The sequence below is a fragment of the Schistocerca gregaria genome, chromosome 6 (genome assembly GCF_023897955.1).
Source record: "Schistocerca gregaria isolate iqSchGreg1 chromosome 6, iqSchGreg1.2, whole genome shotgun sequence".
Classification (NCBI taxonomy): Eukaryota; Metazoa; Arthropoda; class Insecta; order Orthoptera; family Acrididae; genus Schistocerca; species Schistocerca gregaria.
This window is the reverse complement of record NC_064925.1, coordinates 454182474-454197177: the sequence shown is the minus strand read 5'-3', so window position 1 is coordinate 454197177 and position 14704 is coordinate 454182474. Positions and strand designations below refer to the sequence as shown.

General features: G+C 44.0%; 1 protein-coding gene across 1 annotated transcript in view; it reads right to left on the bottom strand.

Moving 5' to 3' along the window:
* Positions 1-777: 777 nt before the first annotated feature.
* The window catches only part of LOC126278479 (uncharacterized), a 139002-nt gene continuing 125075 nt past the window's right edge, over positions 778-14704 (bottom strand). Inside the window, exon 5 of the mRNA XM_049978628.1 lies at positions 778-1140. Within this exon, the coding sequence (XP_049834585.1) occupies positions 885-1140 (256 nt within the window). The 3' untranslated portion in view covers positions 778-884. The remainder of the gene's footprint in view (positions 1141-14704) is intronic.

Genomic DNA, 14704 nt, shown 5'->3' with positions numbered 1-14704 from the left:
GTGGAAAGGAATACTGTGGGGGCAAACACCATCAGCCTCGTGTTGGAGTGAGTGTGATAACATGGAGAGAGAAGGGGGGAAGAGGAGATGGACAGAGACAGGGGGAGGAAGAGACAGGCAGTGATATATGGGGGCAGGACGAAATGAGAGGAAGGACGAAATGGACAGAGGAACGGAAGAGCAATCGATAGACAGAGAGAGAACAGCGGGAGATAGAAACAAAAAGGAAAGGGGAGGAGATGTACAGGGAGAGAGGAACAAGGAGACGAACAGAGAAAAGAGGAAGAGGAGATTGACAAAGAGAGAGGGAGGAGATGATGAAATTAGAGGAGGTGGACAGCAGGAGGAGGAGCAGACAGAGAGAGAGAGAAGGATGAGAAGGGGGGGGGGGGGGAAGAAGATGGGCAGGAAGCGTGGTGGTGGAGGGAGATGGACAGAGAGAAGGAGGAATGAAGGTGATGGACAGGAACTGGGGGGGGGGGGGGAGAGGATAGAGAGAGGAGGAAGGACAGGTGGATAGAGGGGATCGGTAGTGGGAGGGGGAGAAGAAGGTGAATACAGAGAGGGGGCAGGAGGAGAAGGACAGAGAAAAGCAGCAAGAAGAAATGGACAAAGAGAGAGAAGGAGGAAGGAGATGGACTAACAGAAGATTGGAATAAGTAGATTCCCGGGTAATGTCGGGTTTCACAGTATTTTAATAAGATTAAGAACATCATTGTTACGAGAGTGGGTGACTTTTGGAAAAGAAGGTGTGTCATGTATAATAAAAAATGTAAACAAGTTTTACAACACATTTATTCGTGACAAGAAGCTGTTAACTGTGAAGAGCTAAAGAGGGCCTGCAGCGATACAGTTGACTTCAGTGCAGCAGACTGGCGACGCGTTCAGCAGAAGCCGAGCTCGCACTGCTGGTGCACGGGGTTGTAGTAGGTGCCCCAGGTGCAGGCGCCGTGTACCCACGTCCAGTGCTCGCTGCACTCGTAGTAGCGCGTGCAGTCGTCCGGGTCGGGGAGCCTGGCCAGCGGCGGCGAGCAGAAAGTTCCTGGGATGGGTGTGCTGGGGGTGGTGGTGGTTGTGCTCGTGCCGGTGGTCGTGGTCGCAGTAGTCTCCTGCCCTGGGCTGGATGTGGGGTCGACACAGCTGAAACGATACGTTTATTTATTTAGCAGCTTCGATATCAGTTTTACAAAATAACACATACACTAACTACAGGGTGACAATCATTGAACTACACGAGCGGCACCGTTTGGCCGTGTGGCATGATGAGAATTAGTATGTGCAGTATGGTTTAGTTTAGTGACGAAGCCCACTTCCATTTGGATGGGTTCGTCAATAAGAAAAACTGGCATTTCGCGATCGAGAAGTCTCTTCAGCTTCAACAGGTGACTGTGCGGTGTGCAATGTCCTGTCACGGAATGATCTGTGCGATATTCCTTGATGGCAAAGTGACTACCGAACGGGGCGTGAAGGTTTTGGAATATGATTTCATCCCCATTATCCAAAGTGACCCTGATTTCGACAATACATGGCTCATGCAAGACGGTGCTCAACCCCATCGAAGCAGGAGAGTGTTTGATGTCCTCGACGAGCACTTTGGAGACCGCATCCTGCCACTGGGGGTACCCAGAGGCCACTGGCATGGGCTTCGATTGGCCGCCATATTCTCCGAATCCGAACGCATGTGACTCCTTTTTGTGCGGCTACATTAAAGACAAGGTGTACAGCAATAACCCCAAAACCACTGCTGAGCTGAAAACAGCCATTGAGAAGGTCATCCGCAGCATCGATGTTCCGACGCTTCAGCGGGTCATGCAGAATTTCGTTATTGGACTGAGCCACATCATCGCCAATGATGGCAGGCATCACAAGCTGCGACATTGTCGCGAAAAAACACAGTGATCCGTATATGTAATAAGTTTTCTTTAATTTACGTCTATGGTGACATTAACGACATCTGGTCAACTTACTACACAAACATGTAGTGGCTACTGTACGGCAGCTTGTTTTAAACAGTAGTTTTACTGACAACAGGACTCGTGTATGTGATGTAATTTATATGTACTTGACGATGCTGGTGCTGATTCCGCATTTAATATTTGACTATGCCACTATGGCTGCACTGTATTAGGATTTTATGAGACAGGTATGCCTCTTCACATTTAAAGCGCACAAATGTAAATTTTGTCAGTACTGCTTTTCAACATTCTCTATGTATTGTTCTTAAGCTGTATACAGTTTGCGAGTGTATATATATATTTTTCCCATTTTTGCTGCAGATCTGATGATGATCATTAAAGGCCGAAACCGGTAATCTGTTAAACAGAAAAGATTGTGACCATAGATGGCAGGCATATCGAACGTGTCATAACCTAAATCTGAATATGTGCAGTGACGTTTACATGTTGAATACAGAGTGTGCATGCCATAGTTTGTAACTAGTTTACGTTTTTTTCATATCATTCAATAATTGACATCCTGTAACTATTATAGTTATATCATTTCTAAATGCAAAACACCATACATAATTACACTTTTGTATTTACTGTACCTTCTACCAATACACATTTTAATTCTATTATATTACACAAAAGTACACCTCTTGAATTTACAGCCCATCCCCCTACACATACACTAACGGAAAAATAATCGCAACATCAGGAAGGAATTATGCAACATAAAAGAAAGTTGGTAGGTATGTTCCTACATCTGAAAGATGATGACTGTTCAGTTTTCGCCCAGGACGCATAAGAGTGAGGCTAGTAGCGCCAATACGACGATGCAGATCTGGTTTGCTTTAAATACACGCTGTAGTGGTCATGAGCGTTAGTTACCTTTTAGATTGGGCGTGGTGAGGTGAAGTTACTCAAGAATGCATTTAAGGCGACGAAGACGCTATTATCAGTACTGTACTGAGTTTGAACGAGGTCGTGTAACAGGGCTACGAGAAGCTAGATGTTCCTTCTGCGATGTTGCAGAAAGACTTGCTAGGAATGTAGCCAGTGCAGACGATTTTTGGCGGAGGTGGTCACGACAATGTACGGTGGCAAGTCTGCGGGTTTGATCCGTCGTGCTCCCGAAGGTAGTCCAGTGTCCTAACCACTGCGCTACCTCACTCGATAAATCTAGCAGCAGCTGGTACCACAGTGGCACAAAGAACTGATGCAAAGCGGCTACTTTAAGGACAGCTCTGAGGCAAATGCCCTGTATTACGCATTCCACTGGCTCCAGACCACCGGCATTTGGGACTTCAGTGGTGTCAAGCGAGAGCTCGTTGGAGGGCTGGGTGGAGGTCTGTTTTATTTTCTGATGAAAGCTGTTTCTGCCTCGATGCCAGTGATGGCCGTATGTCGGTTACAAGGAAGGCAGTCGAGGGCCTGCAAGCAACCTGTCTACGCGCTAGAAACACTGGACCTACCCATGGACTTGTCGTCTGGGGTGAGATTTCGTTTTGACAGCAGGAACACAGTCGTGCATATTCCACGTACTTTTCAATCCCACGTCCGGCCATCCTGATTTAGGTTTTCCGTGATTTCCCTGAATTGCTTCAGACAAATGCAGGGATGGTTCCTTTGATAGGGCACGACCGACTTCCTTCCGCATCCTTCCCTAACCCAGTGAGAGCGATGACCTCGCTGTTTGGTCTCTTGCTGCAAATCAGTTCAGTTCAGTCCACGTACTCTGACTGCAAAGTTGTGCGTCAGTCTGGTGATTCGACGTGTTGTACTACCGTTAATAAACATCATTCCAGGGGGTGTTTCCCAACAGGATAACGCTCGCCCACATACCGCTGTTGCAACTCAACATGCTCTACCGAGTGTCGCATGTTGCCTAGGTCTGCTCAGTCATGTGTCAACAGATATGTCCAGTCGAGCACTTATGGGACACCATCGGACAACAACTCCAGTGTAGTCCCCACACAGCATTAACCGTTCCTGTACTGGCCGACGAAGTGCTACAGCATGGAATTCCATCCCACAAACTGAGATCCGGCACTTGTTCAAATGTGTGTGAAAGTCTTATGGGACTTAACTGCTAAAGTCATCAGTCTCTAAGCTTACATACTACTTAACCTAAATTATCATAAGGACAAACACACACACCCATGCCCGAGGGAGGACTCGAACCTCCGCCGGGACCAGCCGCACAGTCCATGACTGCTGCGTCCTAGACCGCTCGGCTAATCCCGCACGGCCCGACACTTGTACAACACAATGAATGCAAGTTTGCATGCTTACATCCCACATTCTGGTGGCTACACTGATTATTAATGTACCTGCGTTTCACATTTGCAATGCCTTCTCTCAGACTTACATTAAACTGTGATCTTGCATTACTAATCAGTTAATTGTGTTACCCAGACAAATATATTCCCGAAATTCCGTAATCTACAATAATTATGTTTTGTTACGATTTTTTGCGTCAGTGTATTCCAATTCTATCACATGGTACGCCTGTTTCCATTTATTATTTTTTTATTGTTTATTTTCTTTTTATTTATTTTTGTTGTTGTTTGGTATGAACTCACCAACTGAATAGGAAGGACCTTTTTTTACAGGTATTAGTAGTTTTGTGGTTTGTTTAAATTTCTATTTCTAGCTGATATTTGAAATAATGAAGGGGTAAACACATGTACAGTTTTACTGACATAAAAGAAGTGTTTCTTCCAAGTTTAGCTGTGTTAAACTGAGGAAATTTCCGCCCCCAGTAGCTGAGCGGTCAGTGCGACGGAATGTCAATCCTAAGGGCCCAGGTTCGATTCCCGGCTGGGTCGGAGATTTTCGCCGCTCAGGGACTGGGTGTTGTGTTGTCCTAATCATCCTCATTTCATCTCCATCGACGCACAAGTCACCGAAGTGACGTCAAATTGAAAGACTTGCACCCGAAGAACGGTCTTCCCGACGGGAGACCCAAGTCACACGACATTAAGCATTAAATTACTGAGGAACTCAGAAGTAGGATACATATGAACATCTACATTCTTATTGAAATCGTTTTTTCGTTATCTTGCCAATATCAGTATAATATATATATAGTAGAAAGTTAGATTTTAAGTTGTTTGAATAGTGGCTTACAGCCGTATGTTCTTTTGGCATTAGTCGTTTTTGTGCTTGTTACTTTTTGCGGTCTACAGATTTTAATTGCATCATTCGACTGATCCCACACTTACTTTCGGGGTGTCATATTACTACTAAAATATGAAAAACTCACCATTCACATAGAATCATGTGCTACTAGCGGTTGTATGTTTCAGGGAACAGGGAACAAATATGGCTGAAATTAGTTTTGTAGCTATGGTAGCAATGTGGTCTTTCCACAATGAACAGGAATCGATGGTACGCTCCAAGAATTGTGTGTTCTGGATTTCATTTATATCTAGCGCTTGCATTTTTGTGGATTCCTCCATTCTGCTTCTGATGTTGCTCATGATCAGTACTGTTTTACTTTCCTCTTTACTGAGAATTAGCCTATCGGTTTCAAGTCACCTAGTGATAGATTCAAATATCATTTTGCTTGTTGTTATGGCATCCTGTAAATTTCTGACACAGTTTATGCTGGTGGAATCATCTGCAAAGTTAGTCACTTTACTTTCACTGTGAAGAGGTAAACAACAGAGATTATAATGTGCTACCCTGTGGCACATTGAGTTACACTAAGGACACTGATGATCTGTTCGTGGACAGTATCTCCAGCTACACAGTAAAAGGTTGTGGCTCCATAATATGTCACATAATTAGTCACTTATGTAATTCAGGGCGTTTTTTCACACAAATTAAATTATGTCATCTATGTTGTGAATGCGGCGGCAGTGAGATAGATTTTAATAAATTTTTCCTTAGCTGTGTCAGAAAATATCAATAAACCATGAAAGGAATGCAGCGTCTGATGTCCTCTGGTAACGATTTCCCAACGAACACTCAAACTCTTTTAGAAACAGAAGACATAAAAGGGTAGAAATTCCTATACGGTTGTGTAGCGGAAGAACAAATAAGAATGTAGGAAATTTTTTACGTTTTATTTCTTTTCATATTTTTTTACATTATAATATAGTAAATGACTAAGTACTAGGTGTGTCACCAACCCTCCTTTCATGATGAATGTATTTTGATCTTCTTACATCGGTGATTTAGTTACATGTTAAATGGATTTAACTGATAATTGTCGTTTTTAATGATTTCAGGTTGTTACACACTCGAATTTTTAAAAAAATCATTCTATTGTTGGCTCTGTGGATGATGCCCAGAAACCACTGATGAACTTTTAAAAAAAGGAACCGTGACTCGAAAGATGTCAATAACTACCACCCAGTGTCAGAACATAATTTTCTAAACATTTGTTGCCACCCACTTATATAGTAATGGAATACTTAGCTAATTACTGTTTCAAAAGAGCCACTATTACTGAATCAGCTGTTCATACGTTTTACGCGTTGGTAATAAAATATTTAAATGATAAATTCATCGTTTATGAGCTTTTGTTACTTATCTAACGAATTAGACTACGTCAGTCATAATATTGTATTAGAGGAAGTAAGTTTTTGTGAAAAATGTAGCTAAGTTTTATTCTTATTTAAGAAACAGAATGCAAGAAGTTACTCCACATTGTTTGATTAACACAAAAGTGGACGCCACGTCATCTGCGTGCGAAAGAAATTACAATAGGAGTCATACAAGGCTGGATGATCGGCCCATTACTGCTCTTGCCTTATGTTTATGATCTGCTATTTTGTTGGAATCAAGAGGCAGAATTAGTCATGTTTGCAAATGATTCAAGTGTTGTGAAGCCGAGCAAACAAGTTAATGACTGGTTCTGCACAAACAGACGAACTTTAAACTATGAATACAGCTTTTCCGGTTTTGTTCATTCTAAAACATCCCAGCTCCTATTAAACTAGTAAACTAAAAAGATAAAATAAACAAGGTAAAAAATTCCACGTTCTCAGGTGTGCATATTGTTGAAAACATAAAAATTTAGTTTAATTTTGTCACAAGAATAATTAACAACATGGGGATATATAAGTCGGTAGTTTAACACATTTTGCACGTTTTCATTCACTGATGTGCTACGGGATAATATTCTGAGTTAGCTCCTCGCTTAGAAAATATTCATATAGCATACGGCCGGTGTGGCCGAGCGGTTCTAGGCACTTCAGTCTGCAACCGCGCGACCGCTACGGTCGCAGGTTCGAATCCTGCCTCGGGCATGGATGTGTGTGTTGTCCTTAGGTTAGTTAGGTTTAAGTAGTTCTAAGTTCTAGGGGACTGATGACCTCAGATGTTAAGTCCCTTGGTCAGAGCCATTTGAACCATTTTTTTATTCATATATGAAAAGAAAGTGATTAGAGCTAGGTGTGGAGTTTACAAACGTATACCTCGCAAGCTTCTCGCTAAACAGCTGGCAATATTAACCACAACGTCATAGAACATTTATACACTTACAAGGTTTGTTATCTACAGTCAGACTGAGTTCAAGAGTAGCAGAGATATGAAGGGAGTTCAATATGTAATGTCACATATCTTTTTCTGAAAGTAGGTTGGTTTTATTCAGGATTCCAACATCATTCCCCACATTTTGACCACAGGACCACAGATCTCAACATATCTCTGTTCAATTGGACGGGCTTGTCTCCTGAAGCCACCTTACTGAAAGCGCTTGTAGGCCTGCATGGTGCCACTCTACCTGTCGACGTCACAGCCAACGTTCTGCTGCACCAACAAGCTCCACGTCATCAACGTACTGCTCTCCGCAGAATGCATCCTTCATTGGACCAAACACGTGGAACTCGGAAAGTGTGAGATCCGGACTGTACAGCGGATAAGAAAGAACATTCCCCATTAAGTATTGTGACCTCCTCTCGGGTGTACAGACTTCTGTGAGGCGCTGAATCGTCATGGAGACCAAGAATTTCTTTTGTATTTTTGTTACAGCCAATGCGTTGAAGTCGTTTGTTCAGTTTCTTGAGGGTAGCACAGTAAACATCAAAGTTGATTGTTGGACCATGAGAGAGGGCATCGATCAGAATAACCCCTTCAGGGTCTCAGTAAAGGATCGCCATGAGTTTACCAGCTGAGGGTGCGGCTTTGAAATATTTCTCCAGACAAGAGGTGGTGCAGCGCCACTTCATGGATTGCTGTTTCCTTTCCAGTTCGAAGTAATAGACGGCAAATCATCGAGTAAAACTGAAGTGATATCAGGTGTTCCCCAGGGAAGCGTCCTGGGACCTCTACTGTTCCTGATCTATATAAATGACCTGGGTGACAATCTGAGCAGTTCTCTTAGATTGTTCGCAGATGATGCTGTAATTTACCGTCTAGTAAGGTCATCCGAAGACCAGTATCAGCTGCAAAGCGATTTAGAAAAGATTGCTGTATGGTGTGTCAGGTGGCAGTTGACGCTAAATAACGAAAAGTGTGAGATGATCCACATGAGTTCCAAAAGAAATCCGTTGGAATTCGATTACTCGATAAATAGTACAATTCTCAAGGCTGTCAATTCAACTAAGTACCTGGGTGTTAAAATTACGAACAACTTCAGTTGGAAGGACCACATAGATAATATTGTCGGGAAGGCGAGCCAAAGGTTGCGTTTCATTGGCAGGACACTTAGAAGATGCAACAAGTCCACTAAAGAGACAGCTTACACTACACTCGTTCGTCCTCTGTTAGAATATTGCTGCGCGGTGTGGGATCCTTACCAGGTGGGATTGACGGAGGACATCGAAAGGGTGCAAAAAATGCCCGCTCGTTTTGTATTATCACGTTATAGGGGAGAGAGTGTGGCGGATATGATACACGAGTTGGGATGGAAGTCATTACAGCATAGACGTCTTTCGTCGCGGCGAGACCTTTTTACGAAATTTCAGTCACCAACTTTCTCTTCCGAATGCGAAAATATTTTGTTGAGCCCAACCTACATAGGTAGGAATGATCATCAAAATAAAATAAGAGAAATCAGAGCTCGAACAGAAAGGTTTAGGTGTTCGTTTTTCCCGCTCGCTGTTCGGGAGTGGAATAGTAGAGAGATAGTATGATTGTGGTTCGATGAACCCTCTGCCAAGCACTTAAATGTGAATTGCAGAGTAGTCATGTAGATGTAGATGTAGAAGTGGTGAACCCATGTTTCATCGACAGTGACGATGTTCGACAAAAATTGTTACAATGAACCTCGTAACGTGCAAACAAATCCGGACAGATGGTCCTTCGTTGCTCTTTACGCTCTTCTGTTGGGCAGCAAGGAACCTAGCGGGCACACACCTTGTAAGTAGCCTGTTTATGTTTTTGTATGTTGGCAGCGCTATGCAGCGCTCTGCATTAATATCGCTGACAGCGCTGTGCGCCATCTGTAAGAAACTCTGTGGCTGGTCGGACTCACAGTTGGAAGTGAATAGCCAGCAGTGATTAAGTTAGAAGTTAATAGTTCGCAGTGATGGAGGTTACAGGTCTGAAGTGTTTCTTGCAGATGCGGACGATCTGGATGTGTGTCCGTCATGGATTTCTAATATTGTTGACGATTACGTAATTTTTGGAAATGGATGTCACGCACGATATATATATAACAAGGTGTTACAAAAATGTACGGCGAAACTTTCAGGAAACAATGTTGACTTCGGTGCTTGTGTTGACATGCTTCTCATTGCTCTACAGTATTAGCATCAAACACATCAGTACGTAGCATCAACAGGTTAGTGTTTGTCACGAACGTGGTTTTGCAGTCAGTACAATATTTACAAATGCGGAGTTTGCAGACGCCCATTTGATGTATGGATTAGCACGGGGCAATAGCCGTGGCTCGGTACGTTTGTATCGAGACAGATTTCCAGAACGAAGGTGTCCCCACAGGAAGACGTTCGAAGCTATTGATCGGCGTCTTAGGGGGCACGGAACATTCCAGCCTATGACTCGCGATTCGGGAAGACCTAGAACGACGAGGACACCTGCAATGGACGAGGCAATTCTTCGTGCAGTTGACGATAACCCTAATGTCAGCGTCAGAGAAGTTGCTGCTGTACAAGGTAACGTTGACCACGTCACTGTATGGAGAGTGCTACGGGAGAACCAGTTGTTTCCGTACCATGTACAGCGTGTGCAGGCACTATCAGCAGCTAATTGGCCTCCACGGGTACACTTCTGACAATGGTTCATCCAACAATGTGTCAATCCTCATTTCAGTGCAAATGTTCTCTTTACAGATGAGGCTTCATTCCAACGTGATCAAATTGTAAATTTTCACAATCAACATGTGTGGGCTGACGAGAATCCGCACGCAATTGTGCAATCATGTCATCAACAAATATTTTCTGTGAACGTTTGGGCAGGCATTGTTGGTGATGTCTTGATTGGGCCCCATGATCTTCCACCTACGTTCAATGGAGCACGTTATCATGATTTCATACGGGATACTCTACCTGTGCTGCTAGAACATGTGCCTTTATAAGTACAACACAACATGTGGTTCATGCACGATGGAGCTCCTGCACATTTCAGTCGAAGTGTTCGTACGCTTCTCAACAACAGATTCGGTGACCGATGGATTCGTAGAGGCGGACCAATTCCATGGATTCCTCGCTCTCCTGACCTCAACCCTCTTGACTTTCATTTATGGGGGCATTTGAAAGCTCTTGTCTACGCAACCCCGGTACCAAATGTAGAGACTCTTCGTGCTCGTATTGTGGACGGCTGTGATACAATACGCCATTCTCCAGGGCTGCATCAGCGCATCAGGGATTCCATGCGGCGGAGGGTGGATGCATGTATCCTTGCTAACGGAGGACATTTTGAACATTTCCTGTAACAAAGTGTTTGAAGTCACGCTGGTACGCTCTGTTGCTGTGTGTTTCCATTCCATGATTAATGTGATTTGAAGAGAAGTAATAAAATGAGCTCTAACATGGAAAGTAAGCGTTTCCGGACACATGTCCACATAACATATTATCTTTCCTTGTGTGTGAGTAAAGTTTCCTGAAAGTTTGGCCGTACCTTTTTGTAACACCCTGTATATAACTGGATATCACATTATTAAGGTAAAATTAGCTAACTACATTGTTTGCACTGCAACAAAATCTTCCTTTGCTAACCACATGCCTATTATTAGTTAGAGCCTACAGTAGTTACAGTCTTTTATTTAGCTGCCTGTATTGGTTTTTGATGTATCGCTGTAGTTCGTGGAATGAAGATTTTCTGTGAGGTAAGTGACTTATGAAACGTATGAGTTATTGTTAGGATTTCTTCTCATTCAGGGCCATTCTTTTGTGTTAAGTAATAGTCAGATTGCGTTGTCCTTGTACATTGTGGGTCATAAATGAATAGAATAATTTTGAATTGTCTTTATCAGGGAAAATTCTGCAGGTCAGTGAAATGAAATGATAAAGACAAGCTAAGATACTGTACGTTTAATTTGACTCAGCAGTTTTTATGTTTCATTTGCAGTAATCAGTTTCACTCAGCAGCTTCAGAATTAAATTAAGAAATTTCACCTTCTCAGTTATTCCACTCCAAGTAAAAATATATTGAGAAGTTTCAACCTTTGGGTAACCGAACTGGTGGACAAGTGTGTCGGCACTACCAGCACAGATCTCGGGTTGTGTAGCGAGGTGCTTGACTGTGATCCACCAATCACCTCGAATGAGAGAGTCCGGCCTTTCCAACATTGCAAGTGTCACAGCTGCTTGCGGCCGACCGGCATGGGGAGGTCAGACAGGTTGGTGCGACCTTATTACGATGATGACGAGACTCATCGCCCATCAACTCACTGCTTCTGTTTACTGCCAGTTCTCTGTAGACATTTTGTAAGCGCCTACGAATAGCCTGCGACACTCTGGTTTTACGCCAAAAGAAACTCAGTGACAGATCTCTGCTAGGAACGCACCTCTGTTAAAAGCTACACTACTGGCCATTAAAACTGCTACACAACGAAGATAACGTGCCACAGACGCGAAATTTAACCGACAGGAAGAAGATGCTGTGATATGCAAATGATTTGCTTTTCAGAACATTCACACAAGGTTGGCGCCGGTGGTGACACCTACAACGTGCTGACATTAGGAACGTCTCCAACTGATTTCTCATACACAAACGGCAGTTGACCGGCGTTGCCTGGTGGAACGTTGTTGTGGTACCTCGTGTAAGGAGGAGAAATGCGTACCATCACGTTTCCGGCGTTGATGAAGGTCGGATTGTAGCCTATCGCCATTGCGGTTTATCGTATCACGACATTGCTGCTCGCGTTGGTCGAGATCCAATGACTGTTAGCAGAATATGCAAACGGTTCAGGAAGGTAATACGGAATGCCGTGCTGGATCCCAACGGCCTCGTATCACTAGCAGTCGAGATGACCAGCATCTTATCCGCATGGCTCTAATGGATCGCGCAGCCACGACACGATCCCTAAGTCAACAGACGGCGACATTTGCAAGACAACCACCATCCGCACGAACAGTTCGACGACGTTTGCAGCAGCATGGGCTATCAGCTCGGAGACCATGGCTGCGGTTACCCTTGACGCTGCATCACAAACAGGAGCGCCTGCGATGGTGTACTCAACGACGAACCGGGTTCACGAATGGCAAAACGCCATTTTTTTCGGATGAATCCAGGTTCTGTTTATAGCATCATGATGGTCGCATCCGTGTTTGGCGACATCGCACTGAACGCACATTGGAAGCGTATATTCGTCATCGCCATACTGGCGTATCACCCGGCGTGATGGTACGGGGTGCCATTGGTTACACCTCTCGGTCACCTCTTGTTCGCATTGACGGCACTTTGAACAGTGGACGTTACATTTCAGATGTGTTACGACCCGTAGCTCTACTCTTCATTCGATCCCTGCGAAACCCGACATTTCCGCAGGATAATGCACTACCGCATGTTGCAGGTCCTGTACGGGCCTTTCTGTATACAGAAAATGTTCGACTGCTGCCCTAGCCAGCACATTCTCCAGATCTCTCACCAACTGAAAACGTCTGGTCAATGGTGGGTGAGCAACTGACTCGTCACAATACGCCAGTCACTACTCTTGATGAACTGTGGTATCGTGTTGAAGCTGCATGGGCAGCTGTACATGTACACGCCATCCAAGCTCTGTTTGACTCAATGCCCAGGCGTATCAAGGCCGTTATTACGGCCAGAGGTGGTTGTTCCGGGTACTGATTTCTCAGGATGTATGCACCCAAATTGCGCGAAAATGTAATCAAATGATTCAAATGGTTATGAGAGCTATGCGACTTAACTTCTGAGGTTATCAGTCGCCTAGAACGTAGAACTAATTGAAACTAATTAACCTAAGGACATCACACACACCCATGCCCGGGGCAGGAATCGAACCTGCGACCGTAGCGAAAATGTAATCACATGTCAGTTCTAGTATAATATATTTGTCCAATGAATACCCCATTATCATCTGAATTTCTTCTTGGTGCAGCAATTTTAATGGCTAGCAGTGTACTTACAGAGCCGCCACCCTTCGGAAGTCATAAAACTGTAGCGGCTGCAGTGGGAATATTCCACGATGTCCCACACCAAAATTCCGCATTTTTGTAGCAGAAATTGGCCGGAAAAATGTTATTTTACTTATTGAACGCCCCTCGTATTCACAAGTACTAAACTAGAAGAAAATTTTGTTTAATGAGTGTAACTTAGGCGCAGAAAGGTGTGAAGATGCAGCTATAAAACTATTGACAGTCTAGCCATGGAAATGAAATATCTGACTGGTAGCAGACGTTTTTTCAAATGCAAATTAAAGGTGTTTCCTTAAAGATGTTTCTTCTTAACAACAACTCCTCTATGCCACAGAGAAATAATTATATATATAGATATATATATCCATGTTGATGAAAACTAGACTGTATACGGCTGGCTCTGAGCACTATGGGACTTAACATCTGAGGTCATCAGTCCCCTAGAACTTAGAACTACTTACACCTAACTAACCTAAGGACATCACACACATCCATGCCCGAAGCAGGATTCGAACCTGCTACCGTTGCGGTCGCGCGGTACCAGACTGAAGCGCCTAGAACCGCTCGGCCACCCCGACCGGCTGGACTGTATACATCTAAGATGTTTCTAAGTCTTTGCGTCAAACGTGTAGAGGTTACAGACCACATCATAGCTAACAACTGCTGTTAGAGATGAAATGGACGCTGATGCTTCTTGGAAACACTATGCATTCTCTTGTAGTGGGGGGTTATCTTCCTGAGATACAACGAGTCATAAGCACTCCGTGGTTGTGTGTACTTCTTGTGTGTTGCCTACAATCCAGGCATCTGCTCCATACGAAAGGTGATAGGCCCAGCAAAATTAAAGTTCCTGTTTTGCTCCTAGAATATTGTTTCTTTTTCCACTTAGAGACCCCAATTCTTAATTGTTTTCTTGTTGAAAATCACTTTGGTTGGTTGTTTTGGGGGGGGGGGGGGGGGGAAGAGACCAAACTACGAGGTCATCGGTCTCATCGGATTAGGGAAGGACGGGGAAGGAATTCGGCAGTGCCCTTTCAAAGGAACCATCCCGGCATTTGCCTGGAGCGATTTAGGGAAATCACGGAAAACCTAAATCAGGATGACCGGACGTGGGATTGAACCGTCGTCCTCCCGAATGCGAGTCCAGTGGAAAATCACTCTATCAGTTTACTGGAGACGGTATCATCAGCATACCTTGCTATCAGACTCTGCCAATTCAGTGAGAAAATGTCCACCGGTGCTTTCCGGCGA